Genomic DNA, 22680 nt, shown 5'->3' with positions numbered 1-22680 from the left:
GTTTTACTTATTTATCTGATATGCATATATGTGAAGGGAGCCAGGTTGACGTCTTGTCCATGTACATTGCACACAAACAAAGATGTCTTTCAATAATGAGCGACTTTATCTTGATCTGTTAATTTGAAAGCGATAAGCTGGGGATTTCAGCGGGAGTCGATGGTGCTCACTCGACGTCTGCCACGGGTGGAGTCATTACCGCTGACAGACTGTGCCGGAAACTGAAAAGTGAATGATCCTTGGGATCAACCAATGTCTATTACTGGGATACAACGGCAATAAACCACTTTAAAACAATGTTTAATTCTATGTATTGAAATGTTAAGGCACAAATCAGGAATGAATGTTTGAGTATAGCATGCACTCTGTGGTTTGGTAGTTAAAATTTTAAGTGATAGTAAAAGGTTTTATATATGTGGTTTACAATTGCCGTACATGCAAATATGTAGGAATTGAAAATATCTGCAGTCAAGTTGCATTTAGTGGTGTTTCTCAGGTTATGCATTAACAGGATGTGTGAACATCAGAACAAACCAGCCTTCTATTGTTCACAGCTACACCCTCCGTGTGGTGGGCAATGGGATCAAGGCCCAGAGCAGCAACCCTGAGGTCAAAGTGAAGGGAGCGGACCCTGTAGTGAACCAGATCATCGACAAACTGAAGCACATCAATCAGGTGAGCTTCTGTCCATATTCGCTCTATTATTTAAAGCTCGCACTTCGCTTAAAGTCTCACATTCCATCCCTCATTCTGTCAAACATATGGTGACTGCCTCCTCAGGCAATCTGCTAATTTTTAGTGTTTCTTTGCGTTATGGAACATTAAGTATCTCGTTAGCTTTTCGCTCGTTTATCAAGCTACACAGAAATAGCTGCCTCCAAAAGAGACGCCTGCTCACACAGCTGAAGCCCCTTTTACTCTTTGCTTTCAAATAATTCTAAGCAGAAGTCATTAATAAACAGTAAATATCAGCTAATAGATAGAAAACTAATCTCAAATGTAAAGTCGTCTCTTGGCAATAATGGAAAACATCAATCATCACGCATTTAAAAATCCGTTTGATCTTGTTTTCCTTTCTTAGTATTCAAAACATTTTTCTTCCCTTTGTCAAAATCAATGGACCTTTTTTTTTTTGTCGTTTATTTTTCAGGATGATGAGATCAGGTAGTTTACCGGAACACTTTTTCTTCCTTAGCTTTGGTAGCGGCTGCTACAGCGTCCTCTGGGCTGTTGCATTGCATCAGCAGTCTCACCTGTCTGTTGCTTTGGTTTCCCAAGCGGCGGGCTGAAGGCCAGGTCACCTCTGTTGACCTCACACTGGCACCTCCCCTCCCCTGACTAATTCACACCATCTGTTCGATGTCAGAGCACATAAATCCATACCATAACCATTTCAGAGCTCCTGATCTGCTTCATTGACATTCACAGTGTATTCCTCGTTCTCCTCCACTATTTCTGTGTGTGTGTGTGTGTGTGTGTGTGTGTGTGTGTGTGTGTGTGTGTGTGTGTGTGTGTGTGTGTATGCTTTTCTTTACCACTTGCATCTTAAATATGCTTTTTTTGTATGTATGCCCTTGAAGCCCTGTGAGTTTCCAACGGCAGGAGAAAGCTTTATGAGCTTGAATACTGAGAAATTGTTTACCTGCTGCATTTGATTTATTGTAACTGTGATAAAAGAGGCCATGATAGTCAGCCCAGCTCAGATTATACAATTATTTATAATCTTTTGCGTCTTCACTAGGTATAACATTGAGGTCTCATTTTTTTAACCTTATATATTTGCACAAAATTATTTCAGTACAGGTTTTGTCTCCTTTTTCTGTTAACACTACATTTTAATAAAAACATTTAGATCAGAACCAGAAGCTAGCTGCCTTTTTCTTTTTACCTTTTTAACCCCTCTGTTATTAAATAGCCACAAAATAATTCTTATTCTTAATAATTCTTATTAGTACATGGACGTATTAGGGGACATCATTATTGTCATCATCATCAGGTTAAAGACAAACTGACTAAGATTGAAAGAATATCTAAATGTATTCCCTGAGTCTGCAATAACTTATTTTGTCTACTTGAAGCAAAGACAAGCTGTTCACACTGATATCATCATCTTTTAGAACAGGCGTGTCAAACTCGTTTTCACATCAGGGCCACATCAGCGTAACGGCTGTCCTCAAGGTGCCAGATGTAATTTATAAATGTAACTCAATATAACTCAATGTACTGTAAAATAATGTAACTACTCTTGAATATTAAATAACGCTGAATTTATTACTTATTCAAGTTGCAAAAAAAATAAAGAAAAAAATATGTTTGTTTCTTTATTGGGCGGCACGGTGTCGCAGTGGTTAGCGATGTCGTCGCACAGCAAGGCGGTTCCAGGTTCGAGTCCCGCACTGTGCGGAGTTTGCATGTTCTCCACGTGTCTGCGTGGGTTCTCTCGGTGTTCTCCGGCTTCCTCCCACCTCAAAAAGCATGTGCTTCAGGTTAATTGGCCATACCAAATTGCCTGTAGTGTGTGAGTGTTGTGTGTGCACGGTTGTCTGTCTTTGTGTGTGGCTCCACGGCCCAAGACGGCTGGGATAGGCTCCAGCTCCCCGTGACCCGCTGCGGTGGATACAGTGGTTGGGAAGATGTATGTATGTATGTTTCTCTGTTATAACATAAATCCTCTTAATTTACCAGCTTATGAAACCCACAGAGCTCCAACAATCAAGGATCAAACTATCCAATTGAATAAAGAAAAATAACATCAAACACAAGTTTGAACATTAACTTTGTTCAAACGTTTTGTCAAAGTTAAACTGGGCTTAACTACTGCATTGTGGGAAATGTAGTTTTGCTCAAACCGCACTTTTGACTTATTTATTTTTAGACCCTTTGACCTTTTATGCGCTCGTGAGCCACATAAAATTATGTGGCAGGCCACATTTGGCTCTCGGGCCTTGAGTTTGACACATGTGTTTTAGAAGAAGAAGAGGAAATATATTTAATAATCCCCTTGGGGAAATTATCTTTCCACTTATGGTCTATATTACACATGAGTATATATATTTACTTACAGGCCCTGACACAAACGCACACACAAGACGAAGCATGCAAAAATATGTGTAGTGAGACATAGAGCGGAGGGCCTTCTTGATGCACTTCAATCCTCAATGAGCAACTTGTAAGGAGGTGGTGCCTTGCTTAAGGGCAACTCAGCAGTGCTCAGGATGTGAACCACTACCTCTCCACTGCTAGTTTACACTCCATGCTTATTGGTCAACATGGGCCTTGAACCGGCTACCCTCAGGTCCTCAGCCCAAGACCCGGTGGACTGAGCTACTACTGCCCCCCTAAGGTGATATAGTGAAACTTTGTAGGTTAGTCAGTGTGTGGGACTCTCTTTTGTGCAAGTTAGAGATAATTTTCTTCTTGTCCATGTCCTAACTACCTGGTAAAAAGTAGATGTGTGGACTATTTGTCAATCATTTTTCGTTTAAATGAGTTGCCGGCTCTGCCTGGGAATACGTTTTGATGAAACACAGAGAGAACCAGGAAAGCCATTAAAGACAGAAATCAAAACCATGAGCTAACATGCTTCATAGGTTTTCATGGGTTTATTGTGATATTTCTGTTGTATCATCATAATTCAAAACTATATTAGTGTTAAATGCTAAATCTTAAACATATCTGATGTTTAAAAGATATTTCAATTAATGCATGGACTAAACTTAAAGGACAAGAAAATATCTGAAACTTAAAGGTTTATTTACGTCAGTGATTTTTGTGAACACTACATAATGTCCTTATTGGTTATGAATGGTTGAATTTCCACTGTGAAAATGTTTCCATTGTGCTTCCTACTTTCTTTGTTTTTCTTTCTCCTTGAAGTTGTATTCAGGTTTCATCTAAAGCGTGCATGCTCTTACATGTGCTTTACTTTGTTTCAAAAGGAGACACTGGCTGAACTCACTTGTGCTGCCAGAAACAGTAATGAAACGTGATGGTTTAGGACAGTGTAAGGTAAACAGCCTATTGTCTGTTTATTTACCTGAAAGGTACACCTCTATCAAGTGAAGAAATCATTTGGGTCTGAGAGGAAAGACAGATAAGAAAAACAAAAGCAGCAATAATGTTATGTCTAAAGCGACTTTGAACAAGAAAATGAGGAACAATTTGTCATTACTTGTGGCTTTGAGGAACATTTCCTCTGAGTTTATTCAGAGATAAAATAGTTGCAGCTTATTAGGTTTTCCTGTTTTTTACTGCCTGTGGGTCTGAGAGGACTGTAATTTCATCTGTGCTGTATGTCTTGCATGGTACATGCAATGATACATTTGACAATAAAGTTGACTATGACTATTACTAACATTTGAAAAGGAAATTCACCCTTAAACCTGACAGCACACACTGAATTCACTCAAGTGTAAATAATTTTGTCAGTTGTACCCAGTGACTGAAATAAAAAAAAAAATCAACATCAGAAGACTTTCAACCAAAAGATGATTTACATTTTTCTTATTCTATGTATATTAGGGTATATTGTGTCTCAAATAAATAATGATACCAATAAACAAGTACAAATGCCCCCTTGGAGATGGATAAAGTGTTTTGAATTGAATTGAAAAAACTTTAAACCAATTAACTCAACAAGGAAGCCACTGTTATTTCTTCTTTGTCTGACTTTCTTTACATCATGGAAAAAACTGAGGTAAAGGTGTTGCATGCTTTATCACCTCACCTAGTGAGTGTCAAATTAAATTAATCCTTTTCATGTTCATTATTTAAAAAACAATGCAATATACAGTAATACTTACAGTGATTAGAATCAGTAACTCCTGTGCATCCTCTTCCCGATCCTGTAGAACCTTAGTATACACCTCATAGTGAAGGCTGCTGTGACACGAGATAGGCCCAATGTACTCTACTGCTGCTGCAAGATTAAACCTTTTGTCATGGTAACTTAGTTGGATCAACCACATTAAAATAAATCATAATTAGTTTGTTTTAGCAAAGACATATCAGTCACGGCTCGATAAACTGAGCAGGTAATTTCATGAGCTTGAAATCATTTAGTCATTCAGTAAATTTAGCTCGTGTCATTAATGTGATGATCGGGTTGATGTTTTGCGTAGGTGTATTTTTGCAGTAAAATAAAAATTACAGGAATAAAGTGTTGGATATGAAAAAAAAAAAAATATATATATATATATATATATGTATGTTAGATCTGTTCAACAACTGTCTGGATTCATAATAATGTGATAATAATTTTTTGTATAATTTTGATTTCTGGAGCTTCATCCTCATCCCTTCACCCACTGGTCACATCCTGGCCTCCAATTTCAATGACCAACTTCTGCCAATTGCCAAGTGCTAATTAGTGCCTTTGAATAATGTCCAGATAGAGTCTCTAAGGCGATCACATTTCCCAGCTGAAATAAACACAGCACATTGCATTCTATGTTTAATTAAGAACAACAGAGATTGTGATAGATGGGTTGTGAAAAAGTAATTATGGCTGTGTTTCCACTATCTTAGTTCAATACACGATCATAATAGTTTGTGAACTAAAATGAAATGTCCCTTACTGGGACTACAGGAAGCCAGTTCTGGTAGCACTAATGCTGCAAAAGCTATGACACCAAACTCACATCCCAGCTTTCCGTATCGCTTCTCTCAGCCGTGATCTGACTGGGATTAATCGAATTAGTCATCAAAATAACCCCAGGTCGTCTAAAAAAACAGTTTGTTAACGTTTGCTGCAGCTATGTGACACCACTGTTGCCCTATCAATTACACGAGCGTTTGCATTCATTCCGCATTCTTTCTTTCCACATTAGATTTATTCCAGTTATAAGTGACATTTTTGAGGATGCTTGACCCTTCTGTCAATGAGGAGCTCTGCATTTTTTAAGTAGGGCTGATAAACCCACATGGCATCCAAAAATGGCTCCTGTAGAGCCTGACATTTAGTGTACTTCATATAAAATATATAAATCATTACTTGTATGCTGGAAGTCGGGATAGAGGAAAAGTAATATTGTGTTGAATAACTGTAGACCTTGATATCACTCATCTGCTGCAAGTAATTTAACAACTTGTTTTGTTCCTAGTCCTTAAATGTTTGCATTAACATCTCATTTGGACTTGATTTGCGAATATAGTTCTGACTGGCATCTCATTATTTGTGTTACACAAGCATCAACGTTGTGCGTGACCTGAATTGTCAATATCCATTTTCAACCCTCCTGAATGATTTCTCTGGTGTTCTAAATCTGTTGATCAGACACGCCGTGAGCTACACTACCAGGAAGCCATAATCGTGTAACTCACACTACAATAGAAGGAGGTAGAAATCGAGGCTCGTGGAAGATATACGGGTCACATTTAGGTCGAAAAACAAGCATTATTGTACGATGAGAGTCCAAATTTTATTTTATTTTATATTTATTTATTGATGGTAGTTGAATTCTGTGTGTAATTGTGTTGCAGGTTAATGGCACCGAACGTTACGACCAGCAAAAACGTCAATTACATATTTCAGTGCACATGCTTACCCATGTGCACGAGTGGCTGTGTGCCCATCTGGGTGTGCACTAGACAACATATTGCTTCTATAAATCACTTGTGTGTCGGCCCAACTTTTAAATACAATAAATCTTAAGTAAAATTACATATGCATTTGTGCGTGAACAGCAGTGAACTGTGAGAAAAACTAAAACGTGTGCACACAGACATATAGATGAAGGCAAAAGATATATTATAACCTGTTAAGATACCACTGATGCGTCTATGTAAATGCTGAATTCTATGTTTTTCATCATAGCGCAAATGCTTTTGCCCCCAACCTTGACTAACATAAGTGGGTAAAATGCCCCCTGTTTACATAGAACCAAATGAAAATTTAACATTACTATTCTGCACCATAAACTGTAGATAAACAGAACACATGAATCACAGCAACAAATAAAAAAAAACCCAGGAATCTAGCTGTTGACAAATTCATTGTGCAATCTGAGTGTACAAACTCGAGATTTCATCATCTTGCTCATCAGCAGCTCTTTCCCATGAATTATTTGTTGGCTCTCCTCCTCCTTGCCTGTCCTCGTCTCTTGATGTGCTAAAACCCATCAAGAATCTTTAAGTACGCCCTGTCCCTGTGTCTCTCAATCAAAATCAGGAGCAAGCAGCTCCTCATCCAGTCTGCTGTCGACTGAATTATTTACCAGTCATTGATGTGGTGGTTGACCAGTAGTTTTGCTTTTGAATTATTCATGTACCCTTTCCTATTAGTCCAAAGGATTATCACTGAGCATATATTCACATTTTACTTGTTGTGCTTCTGTATGTGCTGTAAAATCTCTAGAACCAGCAAAGGTGTTTCACCATCGTCTTGTATCAAGGAAATATTTAACAAACCACATCCACTGACAATGATGTATAATGTAAATATCATTTGGTTTTATTGATTCAAGAACGAAAGAAAGGAATCTGTGAAGTCAGATGGATAGATGAGCCTTCATAAGCCTTTAATCAAGTTTAATTATTAGATTTTTATTCCACACATGAGTGTGAATTCACGACGTATTATGTGTTTCTGTAAACGTCTTTGGATCGCATAGAATATTTGTGGCACAGAAAAAGAAGCTATCAGGCGTTTTTCAGACTATGAGGACCATCATCGTTTGCAAATCACCAGCATTAACAGATATTTAGTCATTGAACAGAGGATTGATTTGAATATGATTCCTAAATCACATTATATTGTTAGATGTTCTTTCCTTCTCACTCGCTGACCTGCCGCCTTACTGCTACTGCACTGGTTATGGATAAACTCGCTGTCAGCGCCGCTTCTTTAGTTAGAGATATGGAAAATGACAGTTTGCGTCTCGGAGGCTGACTCACGCCTTGACAAGTTTCTCCTCTGTGAAAGTCTTCTGACGCTCTCAAAGAGAATAATGATCTAAAAAATCCACACACAGCTTCATTCACCTCTCGGATGGCGGAAGGCACAATTCATTTTAACCACACGGCGCTTTGGGAATTCTGACTCATACATACTATAATCTGTATCGTACATTTTAATTGACTGTAAATCGATGCCGCAAATATACAGCAATACTGCCCTAGTATTTAAGAAACACAGCCATCCTTATGTTCTTTTACTGTAGACTCAGCTATGGGCTAAAATGGGTTGAAGCCATAAATTGACAGCTTTATGAGAATGTCAGGTATTATATGGCGGTAAAATGAGATTTTTCTGCACTTTATCATTTTAGAAAGGCAGGGGAGTTTTTATTTATTTATTTATTTACGTTGTTAATGGTTAATGGTAGCGGTCAATAAAATACGGAAAAAAATACAAAACATTTCAGTTAAGTCTCCGTGATGCGCTGGTGACACGTCCAGATTTTTCACCTTCTACCGCGTCAGTGCAATGCCAAATGTGGCGTTATTTATTTATTGTCCTTCAGGTGTTTGAAATAATCTCTTCTTCAGGTGTTTTTTTTTTGTCTGCATGGATTCTCATAGGTTAACACCATGAATGCTCATTTTAGTTTTGCACCAAATCTTTTTTTATATTTATTTTATTGCGTGTATGTGACCATCACCAGCTCTTTCCTGGAAATAAGTTGTCAATCTTGAATAGAATTTCCTATTTCCTATTATGAGCCAGAGAGGGAAGTGCAGCTTGGATCTGGACATCCTCATCAAATTAATTGGTGTTAACAAATTAAATACAGTTTCTCCTTGGTGACACTAAATCTGGAACAACAGTATAATGAAGTGACACCTCAGAAAACACATTAAGGTGTAGGCCTTGCAGGCACTGTTCTTGTGTGTGCATTTACATGTTAATGTGTGTGTTCTGTTCATTTTTTTTTGGCTTACCTATGGGAAGAAATTGTCTCTGAAATGGGCAGTTTTGTGATTTAATGCTTTGGTACTTCCCACAGATGCCAGCAGTGAGTGAGGAGTGTGTGGGACGGGTGACAGGCGTCCATTATGATGCTTTAGGCTTTCCTTATGCAATGAGTAATGTAGGGATCTGAGCGCTGACTGAAGTCTGCGCCAATACATTTTTGATAGTACCTTTATTGTGTATTGCTGCCAGATTTGTGGAGTCAAACCTGTCATATCCTATACATTAATTCAACCTGTCAGAATATTCCCTCCCTCGTGTTGAAGCTCAGGTAAGCCTAGGTTACCATGGCAGCTGGCATTACAAGCCCAGTTACAAAGACCAATATGTTATGATTAGATAGGATAGATTTGAGGATATAATATACTTGTAAAATCTTTTTTTAAAGTGAATGTAATTTCTTACAGTCCAAATATTTACGAGGTTAATAAATAAATAATGATTTCTAAAATAGTAATAAAAAACATTCAATAAAATCTCATCAATATTTATCAGCATCAAGCATCGAGCAGGGCTCTGTAAGTCGTACGAAACATTTACAGCCAAATTGGCCGGCTTTCAAGCCTTCAAAGGTTGCTTTAAATGCGTCTGATGAGACTCTCAGATTCAGGTCATTTTGGAACGGATTCCGAGCAGCAGGAGCAGCATACCTAAATGCCTTTTAAATCAATTGAATACGGCTTTAGGGACAGACAGTAACAATGAATTGTTTAATGATCAAACTGATTAACTTAATTGTTTCTAATAAATGTAGGCTCACTGATATCTCCCAGACATTTCAAAAACATTGGGGCGTGCCAGACATTTTCAATGAGGCACAGGCCTGGACTGCAGACAGACACTGGGATCCCCTGCAGCCACGGCGTTGTAAGGATGTGACTGAAAAAGATGTTTGGATATCAGCTTGATTATTGTAAAACCTGCGGCTTTCAGAATTATTAGTGCCGTGGACACTGACGCACCTCCATACTATCACAGATTCTTTTGAACTTTGTGCTTTTGACAATCTGAATAGTCCTTTTCCTCTTTGGTCCAGAATGACCCAAGGTTCATGACTTCCAAAAACAGTTTTAGACATGGTCTCACTAGGACTCTTTTCCATTTTGTGTCCAAACACACTAATAAGGGTTTCTAAAAGGTGCTTGGCAATTGTGTTGTTGACACCAGCTTTGTGACTTTGCGATAGTTGTGGTTGTTGGTTTCTCTCATATCTCATCACCACTATTTTTTTGTCCGTATTTTATTAATGGAAAACAACAGAGATTCAAAGTGTCTTCTTCAAATGTTATTTCAGCCATCAATCAAACCGTAATTCTAGTAGAGCTGTTGAAATTTACACGGAAAATACGGATACGGATTGCGGATACTTTTGTTTATTTTACGTCAAAAGGGGAGGGAACAGTGACTGCTCACAGCCGAGATAATCCAAATTTTCTTTTGTAATTTACTCATGCCTATAAGTATTAAAGAGCAGCTCTAAATCCCCAATCAAAATACTATAAAAAATAAAATAAAAAATATTGTTTTCTCCTTTTGCTATTCTTATCACCACTGATGACGCGTTACACTTGGGAGAATCTTGATATATTTGGAGGGGGGACTGGACTGGGAAAATCAGAAAGGCGAGAAATCAACTCTATTTTCCACTATTTTTTCTTGACAGCAAACTTTTCAGCACCTTTCAGCAATGTCAGACTCCCACTGGATTCTTGTCGTAGAGGTCATAAATGTAGTGAAGCTACAGGCGAGAGAAAAAAACAACTACTGATCTGAAGTGGATGTTTTACATGATTTAAAGACCTGTAGCTGCAGAGACCTGAGCCTCTACTGGCCCCTATATTGATATATCGTCTTATAAATTATTTGGTTAATGTTTACACCTGTGTGGTCTACAGGTGTATGACTGTTTTCTTTTACATTTCCTTTTAATGTTTGGAGAAGCTGCTTTCTGTTATTTTAGGTGTACCTCACATTTCCTCTTTGTTTTACAAGCACTCTTTGAAAATATTGGCTCTAATTGGCACAGCAAAAAATTAATTCTGCATGGTAAGGCAATTTCAGTGCGTGGGCAGTTTTGTTTGTGAGAATAATAATTAGTATTATGTGGTCATGACTCCGACACACTGCTCATGGTTGTTGCCTGAGGCCCCGTCCACACGATAACGGATATTTTAAAAACGCAACTTTTTTGTTGCGTTTACGCCTTCCGTCCACACGACAACGCAGATATCCGGAACGAAAACGCAACTTTTTAAAAAACGCTGGCCGAGGTGGATTTTAAAAAAAACGCTGGATCTGCGTTGTCGTGTGGACGGCGTATCCGCGACTTTTTAAAAACACTGACGTCTTGCCTGCGACGAAAACCGCGGTGACGTCATATTTATGGGCCCGTATGTTGTGACAACAAAACACGGAGGATTCCTATTGGATAAAATTTGACTCAATACTGCCACCTGGTTTGGCATGCTTATAGCAGTCTTCGAAAACGCACTGCTGCGTTTACATGTGGACGGAGATTTTTAAGAATACGTGGACGGGAATCATTCTTGATGCGTTTTTAAAAAGTTCAGTTTTTAAAAAAATCCGTTATCGTGTGGACGGGGCCTGAGAGCAGTTTCCCACCTGAAGGGCCGTCAAGTCAGAGCGCCTGCCTCCCAGCCAGTGTTAGACCAAAAAAACCCCCAACATCACTCACAGAAATGTGGCATTATCAAGCATTTGTGTTCACTAAAAACCCAACCAAAGGTAGGGGCTTCTTTCTGATGACACTGTTTCCATAGGTTCGAAACAATAGTTTGCATGCTAAAACCGTTCAATCGATTAGCCACAATTCATCAGCCAGTTTTGTTCTAAATAGTGCAGTTGTTGGTCTTTCTAGAAGGCGTGCATTTGACATCACAGCAGGCAGATATCACTGTGGTTATCCCCCGCTGGGTTGCAGAAAGCTCTTACTGATTAGCAGCATTAGCTCGAATGTTGAAACAACACAAAAAGCACTTCTAAGATGGGAAAGAGCTGCTGTGAAATTGACTGCAGACATAGTTTTGTCAAGAAATCAGAGCAATCGTTTTCCAGACTGCTGAAAAAAAAAGAAAGGATGAGCAAATAGATCCTTGTTATTTGCAGAAACTGCAGGAAACCGCCATGAGCATCTGTGATTGTCAAATCATCAGAGATCTCGTTAGACTTTCGTAATGTTACATGACATATGTGAGGACATACAGTCAAAATACTGCTGCAATTGAAAGTATTTTCAAACTCAAATGCTAATTGTTCAGCAAGTTTTGCCGTCTCCCCGACTAAATATATCAATGTTGCTGGATGTTGTGGAAGTCTGAGTAGCCTGACAGACTATGCTAACCACACAGAAAGTTCCAGGTCCTCAGGTGGATGTGAACCAAGAAACTTCTTGCTGTGAGGCAATATTGCAATGCCACAGAATGTAGTTTCCTCAGGCGGCCTCCCAAGTATATACGGAGACCCAAAAGACTAGCTGAACTCAGCACATACAACACAGCATGAATTCTCAAGTCTCATTCTCCAGTAACTGATATAGTTGAAACATTTATCCTATTTTTCTAAAGTTATATATATCTGCTAAATTATATATTTTTAAAGCTTTTATATATCACTGTGATATGTTTAAAACTTTACACAAAGTAACACAGAATTAATTGTATTTTCTCAACATTTAACAGTGTTTTTAAACTTTTTATAATTGCTAGCAACTACTCTACAGTAAAGCTCTATGTAAGCAAATCTCATTCTCAGGTTGCATATCGTCCCGAAGACACAGGTTAATTAATGCAGGGTATCGTTCCCCCTTGGTGTCAACAGCCCAAGTATTCTACCTCCTGGACTTTAAAGTATACTTTTCAAAGTATATCAAAATCCCTGGTCTGGCTAATGTCAGCTAAAGCAGAAACTCATTATTCCACTTAATTCATATAAAAAAACCCCATAAGTTATATACACAGGAAAAGTAATTTCATTGCCCCCAAATCTCAGTGCTTTCCGTCTTCTGGCCTGTCACCACTGAGGAGCTCAAACCCCAGACAGGCTAATTACCAGCAACGATATTTCCCAGCTCAGCCATAGCAGCAACCCTGACACTTATACTTCCCTGCACTGAACCACAACAGTAACTAATTAACATGGACAGCACCTTTCTGATCAAACAAAGCAGTCTCTCTTGTTTCCAGTGACGCACCATGAATTTAAATGAGCCAATTAGCATGTGTTTCCCTTGGTGTCGAGTTCACAAAGTGGTTGATTGAGATTCTGCTGCACAGCGATACAGCAGAAAGTTGGTCTGCCCTGTGGGCCGCTGCAGCCGGGGAGGGCGAGCATGGCAATTCATACCATTGACTAATTTAAATGCAGTTTGCCAGGTTGGTGACAATCAATGCAAAGCTCGATGATCATAGTCAAAAATTTCAGAGCAGTCGTTTTGTAAATTCTAATTTTTTTAATTAGTTAAGATGACTGCAGCTGATAAAATCTTGAAATTTTACGTTCAATTTTATTTTATATTCTACGCTTTGCTCACCCTGGGGCCTAAATATAATGTACTTTTTAATGATCTTGTAGCACCTTATGCCAATACACACTAATTCTGTTAAAACTGTGTTTAAAAGAAGAAATATGTTTTGCTTTATTTCGCTACAAGCTGCTGCAGGGAAAGTCCATTCCTAAACTGGGGTCGTTGGATCAGATTGAGACAGGAAGTGGAGATGCAGGTGGACATTACAGCGGTGACTGCGATGACGAGGACGGTTGTGGCGGCTCGGGCGGTGGCGAGGACAGGAGGAAAGCCCCGAGAGTTTCCAAACGTAAGTCTCATCTTCTTCTAATTTTGCTGAACAAAATAACCAATTAACCTTTTTTGTCAACAAGGTGACACAACCGTGCCCGAAGGAGTTAAAATGAAATGAAAATGCGATGATACTTTAATGGGAATGTATGCAACAGGAGTGATTTGAATGCTGATGCATGTTTGGATACATGAATGCATTTGGCATTTGTCTATTTTTAATTTTCACTTGTATTAATTATATTATTTGCAGCGTTAGCGTTTGGACCTGCACGTATAGGGGTGACGATGGGGAGCAAATTAATTTACATATTGTTCCTAATTAATAAATAAATATTTAAAATTAAGCAAAATAAAGAATACAGTAGATTTTACCAAAGCTTTTCCAATCAGTCAGATGACGTCTGCTTCACAAAGCAGACGAGAAGCGTTGAGCACACCATATGTCACACATACTGCTTCTTATAGTTTTTAATTTTCAATTCATGTGTTACATTCTGCCTTTCGCGCCTCTCCCCCCTTCATTTTTTGCAAGATTTGAAATTAAGTTAGTGACTATTTGATGAATGAACACTATATTTTAATAAGATATGCTCCAGCCGCCATTTTATGACAGCCATAATAACAGTCATTAAAGATAATAGTTGCTATGGGGACATTGTCGCAATCATGGCCCGTTACTTAAAAAATTAATGTTCCCCAGAGGATCACAGCGGCGGAGCTCGCCCCTTCCTTTTTGCTACCTTTCACGCTATCCTCTCCTCCTCTCCTCTCTCTTCTCCGCGCTATCAAACATACTAACAACCTGATTAATCACCTCCCTCATTTTGCCGGTGGTGACAGAGCGGAAGCTGGGGGTCATCCAAACAAGTCGTTCAATTCGGGTAAATGTTTCCTTTACTGCTTGTCTGCTCAGGCTCTGCGAGGTGGCTTGACAGTCATTCATCCGAGGCTGCAGGGTGGTGCTGACATTTATCACTCATTACAGTAGGGAACCCTTTCCTTGCTGTAGGCCGGATCGACCTGCCTCCTGTTTTTATGACTCACTGTCAGGTGTCAGGTGTGACCTCTATAGAGCATGACACCTTCTACAAGACCCTTATTCAGATGTTGGTGTTGCGTGACCTGAACCAGAATACTGCAACATTGTGCATTTTTTTTAAAATTTGGCTTTGGCTGTCTAGTACTGGGTTTTGTTTCTGGGCCGTAGAAAAAGTTTTCCAAGTCAAGGATACAGGAAAAATTAAACCCTTAGTATAAAATATATTTGTAGCCTGAACTGGTTTGTCTTCAATTTAAAATTGCATCACTTTTATCTGGATATACAATCTAAAAAGTGAATAACAATGAGTCAAACTAAACTGGCAATTTTACCCTGACCTATGAAAGTAGGTCAGGGTAAAATTTTGAATCCAGGGTTGTCGCAGTCTCTGACTGTTACATCCTGCTTCAAAGAGGTGATGTATTGTAATTGTCAGTGTTCGTGTGTTTTGTCTGTTAGTCCACCAAATATCTTCGCAACCGTTGCAGATAGAAAGATGAAACAAAAAGCACATTACTTGGGCGGCAAAGAGGATGAAAATGAGATGATGACCGTGACCTTGAGAAAATTAGGTCAAGGTCAAATTTCAACTTTGTACACTCAAGAACCGGATTAAGATACAAAGATGAGGGAAAAGGCCAGTGTAAGACCATAGATCAAAGCTAGTGCTTTGATTTATGAAAGTAGGTCTGAGCACTAGCTTTGATCTTTGACCTATGCTAGTAGGTCATGGTAAAATTTTGAATTCAGGGGTGTTGCGGGATGTTGCAGTCTGTGACTGCCTTTGTTCTAGTTGTAATTGTCAGTGTTTGTGTGTTCATCCGTCAGTCCATTCGTTCGTCCGTTTGTTAATCTGTCCAACAAATATCTTCGCAACCGTTGCAGATAGAAAGATGAAACATAAAGCACATTACTTGGGCGGCAACGTGGGTGAAAATGGGATGATGACCTTGACCTTGAGAGAACTAGGTCAAGGTCAAATTTCAATTTTTGTACACTCGGGAACCCTTTTCCCTTAGAAAGACAAGGGAAAAGGCCAGTGTAGGATCATAGATCAAAGCTAGTGCTTTGATCTACCTACGCACTAGCTTTGATCTATGGTCATAGCTAATACATAGCTTTGACCTACCTCTGTATGTCCTCTCTATACTAATTGCATGCCTACAGGCCCCTAGTGTGTGCTGTGTTCAGGGGCCTGTAACTTGTAACCTCTGTGTGTGTAATTAACGCATGCTGTATTTGTATATGTGAAGTGTGACGTGTAAAAAGAATTTCCCCAAGAGGGACGATTAATGTACTGGTTATTATTAAAGGTCAAAGCTATGCACTAGCTTTGATCTCTGGTCAAAGCTTGTGCATAGCTTTGACCTACCCTGAAAGGTCAAAGCTAAGCACTAGTTAGGTACTACTTTCAGGGTACCCTAACCTATCCTGAAAGTAGGTCAGGGTAAGTCGCGGGATGTTGCAGTCTCTGACTGCCTGTGTTCTAGTTCTATACTGTTTTTTCAAGTGGCTGAAGAAATAAAATACATTTTTCTTAGTTTTGTGGTGGGTGGACAAGATCTAAACCCTGCCTCTGACAAACCTTAAGCGCCTCACGAGCTTACATGGATTTGATTGTTAATTTAATATTGAAGTCGCACATATGTGTCATAAGAAAGCACCGAGCTCAGCACAGTTGGCAGCAGGGAGTGATGATGACTTTGCCCTCGTGGGAGCATCAGCTGCCAGCTTGCTTCCTTGGAAGTGTTTATTTAATGGTCAAATAGCTTTGGAGCTCTCCCACACCGACCCTTGCCTACTTCTCACGGTAATCGACCAGCTGTATGGAGGTTTAAGATTCAGCTGGCTTTAAGATTGTTGCTGTATTCTTTGTTTTTATTTGTTGCACAACTGCATTATTTACGGGTACGGTTGGACACAACACCAGGGCACCCAGGAGTGAATGTCCGATGCTCCGTATCCCCATTTTTTCAACATCAAATAGTCCCCATCTCTGTAATTTCAGCTTACATTAAGTGTGGTTTGGTATAACTATTTGATGCATCCTAGCAACAGATCTGGCAAACGAGTTGCATTCAGGCAGGGAAGGTAGACTTGGTAATTGTCCTTGCTTTAACCCTGCTCAGACTAATTGTCACAGTAGACTGCAGTGGTGAAATAATTTGATGTTTGGCCTAGAGGATTTAATTATCGCTGAGACTTGTCTGTACCAGCCAGACAGATCACTGCGATCACCAAAAGCCCGAGATTGATTCATTTAAAGAGAAAATGGTTTGACGATTACGTAAACCACAGTCAACCCCAGTAGGTTCTAACTCCCACACTACTTCTCTGCAGTGTCATCAGTTTGACTGTTTGCTCTGATTTGTGTTGGTTCTAGTCCATGTACAAATTATCAAGCAAATGCAAACTATAAATGTTGTTATAATGCAGCAATAAGGTAAGACACAAAAAATAATTTTGTCCTGCTGATAGGAGATGTGAAAAAGCTTTTCTGTTTTTCTAGCAATTGTGGATAAGAATCTCATTTTGCCTTAATTTGTCAGACGTGGATTCCTGTCTCACTTTTCTCCTTTCTGACAATCTCTTGAGACCACAACACAATTTGGCCATTGAGTTTGACTGTAAAGTAGATGTAACTATACTTCCGGCTTTCAATGTGAGCAGACGTCTTTTCTTCTGTCTCTCGTTGTTGCTAACTTTGCTATCTCTCTCCAACTCGTATTGGATAAACACTCATTAACTCTCACTGACTCCTTCAAAATGCCGAAAGGAAAAGGGAAATCCGTGGAGTCTGAGAATAAAAATGAGAATAAAAATATGAAAGTAAGTCTTGAACGGCTGGCCTCTGGGATGGATGAGCTACAGAGAACTGTGAAGGAGTGACTTCGAAAAGTTCAGCAGGGAACTTGATAAGAGTTTGGAAGAAAAGCTGAAACCGTTAAATAACCACGTGCAAAAAGTGGAGGATGACATGGAAAAAATGCAGAAAGGAGCAGAGCAAGGGCTAGAAAGAATGGAGGAATTCGAACAAAGCATTCGAATAAATGATGTGATCATCACCAGCATCAAACTTAAGCCGAGAAATTATGCTCATGCCGTGACCAGAGGAGTGGAAACTGAACACAGCACTGATTTTGAGTCGACAGGTGGTTTCTCAACAGAGGAACCTGGAGATTAACATCGAGCTGGACCAGATTGAGACTTGTCACCCACTACCATCTGGAGGTAGGATACCACCTGCAGTGCTGATAAAATTCAACAATCGTAAACACAAGATTGCTCTTCTGAAACAAGGCTTCAAGATTCTACGATTTTGGACACATCAAGTATTTCACGGAACAGTCGAAAAAATTAACACCATTGATGTCAGAAACATAGACTAATGAATAAAAAAACAAAAAAAAACAAAAAAACAACAAAAAAAACAACATGTATTTGTGATTACATGGAATAACATTAACTTTGAGACTTTAAAGAGCATGTTGATATTTTTTGACAATATAATATCATGTGAAACTGTTAAAGTGTCTGCAAAAAACTGGTTAATTCTTGTATCAACACTGTCTGCTGAAAGAGGTGAATATGATCGTTATATTCTTGTGGAGAACACTGGCAGGGTCAACGTCTAGTTTTGACTATCCATGATGTTAACAAACCTTGTGTTCCTAGGAAGAATGTAAAATTGGTTATACTCTAGGGTAAAAGGCTAATATCTGGAAGTGGATAAGGATATGAACGTCTGTCAAAATTCAATGTAAGAGCTGGTTGAAAACTTTTAACATCTGAGTTTGTTGATTACATATTCTAATAAGAGCGATGTTTTGTTGATGATTTAGTGGACGGGGATCTTACAAGCCAATGGCTTCTACCCGTTAACCTTTTTTTTTCTTTTTGGATGTTGTTGATGATGTTTCAACTCTGATGAAAGTGAAATATGTTGTAATAACATGTCTGGAAAGAAGAAAAATAAACTGAATAAATAAATAAATAAATACCGTATTTTCCGCACTATAAGGCGCACCTAAAAGCCTAAAATTTTCTCATAAACCCGTGTTGCGCCTTATAATCCGGTACGTCTTATATATGGATTAATATTCATACTGTATTAATATTGGTTAAAAACATGATTGCTGAAAGAAGGTGGCAGCCTGGCCGCCAGTCATGCCGCACTCTGCCACCAGAGGAGCCCCCTCACAAGGCACTCGGACCTATGCCCCCTATCAACGGTAGTCAAGGGGCGTCACCGAAGTCCCGGCTCTGACTGAGCTGCTCTCAGACGGTAGAGCAGACTGTAGGAGCATCGGTGATTTCGTAGCAAAACATAAGGAACTTTCAACAATTCTATTAATAAAGTTTGACTGACTGACTGATCTCAGTATTTCCTAACCATTTGGCGTTGGAAATAACCCACTTTAAACTTAATTGGTCTTAAAAATGCCATTGTGCTGTCATCTGGAATCTAGTGACGGTCCATTCTATTAGTCTGTGGAAACACACTGAGAAACTGGCATAAAGGTGAATGAAAGACCCTCAGCCTTTTCTGAAATTTCAAGAGCAGTCACTGCTAGACAAAGGTGCCAACGGGTGTGCTGCATTGATTTACAAATGTAGTTGATAGCTCTGGGGGGGGCGGCGGAAGGGTGCATTCAGTCTTGTGTATTCTGTCTGCAGCGACGTGCGGTGAGATTCACGTTAAAGTCAGTTCTAGGAGTAAAACAGCATCATATTTGCCAGTAAGTTAGCAGTCTGACATTAAAAACTAGTTAAAAAATTATTTCGGACACACAGCAGCAAATAGCTGCACCTCACCTCCGACTGGACTACCAATCGATCGAAACAATATTTAATTAATAAACGAAGACGAACGTCGGAGCTTAAATATTTGCTTTGAACTTCAGATCAGGAAATAATCTGCTCTGTTCGCACTGACTGTACTCGTAATGAATTTAACCAGTTTTTTAATGTCAGGTTTTTTAATATGCATGTTGACTTCTTTCTAAGGCAAAGTGATCAAGTGATCAGGTTTCCTTGATGAAGCTCAGAATGGCTTATTGACATAACAATAGGGGCCATTCAAAGGTAGTCAGGAAGTCATGAATGCAATCATGACTGCCTGAGCAGCGCGGCTCTATCCAGTGGACGGATTGCGCAAATACAGCCCCTGCAGTTTATCAAATAAATATTATTTATTTTTTATTGTATGCGCTTTATAATCCGGTGCACCTTATATATTAAATAAATTATATAACAAACAAATTATTGAGGGTGCGCCTTATAGTCCAGTGCGCCTTATAGTGCGGAAAATACTGTAATTTGCATTATGTATGGTTACCTCAAAAAGAAAGTAGGAAAGTAATCATACAGTATTTACAATTTACATCAGACAAGCAGGTATTGCTAATTTGCATCCATCCAGAACTGCCGGTAAATGATTTGACAGTCAATGTTTTAGCGGATATAGCATCTCACTGTGACGGTGACTATTACTAAACATTATCGGTATTTATTTCAGTCAATACATCAACACAAAAAGCAAAAGAGAAAGAATTTCAGTATTTAATACATTGAAAACAGACGTTTCTACCAAACAGAACTGGATACAAAAACAATCCACATAGGCAATACCAAATGAGACCTGACACATTCTGTCAACGATTTAGTACCATATAGTACTGTTTGATATAATTCTGTTTAATTCTACAATCATGCCAGTCTTGTGCAGTCACCCACCATCCTTGTCCTCTCTGTTCTTGATAATAATCAGCCAAACAAGCTGAAGATATATCGTGAAGATAACAAAATAGAGAGGCGCTCAATGCTGACAATACCAGCCTGATTTAAGGGATTATCTTGCTTAAGCACAATTGGTGTTGTGTGAGATTTCTTTTCGTCACGGTTTGATATTTACAACAGGGTAGTAAATATTGTCACTGCTTTTCAATTTTAAACATATTAATTGGTTTTTATGTTTGTAGAAACCTGGTTTCCAAGATTTAAATTTCATTAAAGCCAGCAGAACTATGGAAAGAATTTCATTACATGCTATTCACTTGTGCTGTGTAGCTGTGTATTTAGCTGTAGCCCAATTTACTATTGGAGATTTCTGACCTGTTAAGTTTGGCCCAGTTTAAAATCACTTCCCATTATATTTGTTTTTTTTTTGCATCTGGTATTAGGTTACATACTGTATATGTCATGTATGTAACATGTTTGAGGAATATCAGGAGCACCCCCTGTACTGGTACAGTGCATCAGGCCTACTTTTTTTTTCTCCTGCAATAAGCTCTAACACAATACTCTGATGAAGAACATTACCATCAGCTGGATGGATACTCATCATCCCACAAGTAGTGAAGCCCTCTACTCTATTGTTGCTGTGGTGATTATGCTTGAGGGAATCAGGTGGCATTATTGTGAAATAATAGAATACTTACGGAGAGGAGGCTGTGATGGATGGGTCAAAAAAACCATAAAACTATACCTGTTTACTTATTTGGAATTAATGATAATGATTTATTCATAACCATCTCCGCATAACTTTCATCTTAACCCTGATGATAAATTTCCTCTGACCTCATTTTTAGCCAAACCAAGAATCTTCCCTCAACCAAATTCAGCTGCTTGTTGCCTCAACCTAATAAAAAATTTAACGCTTAATGTTATCACAACGTGAAACACCTTGATGCCATCATGCTGATGTTGTGTCAGATCAGAAAAAGGTCTTTGTATATATGTTTATAGAGGAAATCTGCAAAGAGAAAAATGAACACATGTAACTATAATGCATAAAAATAATGTTTTATATGCTCCTTGGGGAGCAATAATTAGCATCACTATTCATATTAGTCAAGTAATGCACATATTTATATAATGTGTGCCAAAAAAGAGAGAAAAGAACACGTCTACTGTGCCAGGAATAAACCAGAGAACTGAATAAAACAGTTGGTGAAGGTGAGATCAACCAATGTGCTAATATCATGTCAATAAAGAAATATTCAACAAACATTGAGCAACAAAATATTAGTAACATTGTGGAATTATTCACAATGAATAAAATGACAGGAAGTGTGAGAGAGAAGTGAGAAAAATGTGTTATGCTGTGGTTTGTTTTGGATCATTTTCATTGTGCTTATATAATAACATTTTAATTACTGGACTACGTAGGAGTTCCAAAACTGTTCTCGTTGAATTTATGCAAAGCGAGCCAATCTATCAAAGCAAATGGTTGATGCTGTCGTCTTAGTGCCAGATACTTAAATACCATATCTGATTTAATTTGAATTCTTTCTCTACAATTATCCACAATCCCTCTCCTCTCTCGTCATGATGTCTATCAGCAGAACAAGCTGATGATAGATTGTGATGATAAGGAAATAAATAGAGAGACACTCAATACTGACAATGCCAGCCTGATTTAAGGGATCATGCGCTCATTAAGTAGAATTACTGTTGTGTGAGAATCCTTTGTGTGTGACAAGAAGCAACAATGTGAGTGGTTCATCTCTGGAGAGTCTCTTTCACTGTTCAGTACTTGGTTCGGGGCGCTCCCGTTGGCTGGCTGCCTGACCGTATGGGCAGAATTTACACAACATGCTAGGTGCTGTGATTCCATCTGAAACAGTTATAAATTTAAAATAAATCCTATTAAGCATTGAAAAGTTAGGCCTGTTAATTGCTGTTTTTGTTTGATGCTTTTCCTTAAAGTTTCCAACCAAACATGAAGAGGCGGCAAAAAACCCCAAAATCATACCTACTAAGTATGATAAACATTAGATTAAACATCTATAGAAGGTAATGAGTTTTCTCAATGTGTACAATATGAACCATGTATGTACATTAAATTAGAAAAGCGTTATAATAATGAAAAACATCAGCACACATCTCCTGGAGATACAAGTGCGTTCACTG

The 22680-nt window shown here is 38.7% G+C and overlaps 1 protein-coding gene across 2 annotated transcripts in view; it reads left to right on the top strand.

The window, feature by feature from the left end:
- Positions 1-22680, top strand: part of gpc5a (glypican 5a) — a 115880-nt gene that overhangs the window by 47973 nt on the left and 45227 nt on the right. For both annotated transcript variants that reach the window (XM_068322413.1, XM_068322405.1), the window contains exons 7-8: positions 555-675; positions 13581-13743. In XM_068322413.1, coding sequence (XP_068178514.1) covers positions 555-675; positions 13581-13743 — 284 coding nt within the window. The remainder of the gene's footprint in view (positions 1-554; positions 676-13580; positions 13744-22680) is intronic.

This window comes from Antennarius striatus, chromosome 1 (assembly GCF_040054535.1).
Source record: "Antennarius striatus isolate MH-2024 chromosome 1, ASM4005453v1, whole genome shotgun sequence".
NCBI classification, from domain to species: domain Eukaryota; kingdom Metazoa; phylum Chordata; class Actinopteri; order Lophiiformes; family Antennariidae; genus Antennarius; species Antennarius striatus.
This window is presented reverse-complemented; position numbering and strand designations above follow the sequence as displayed.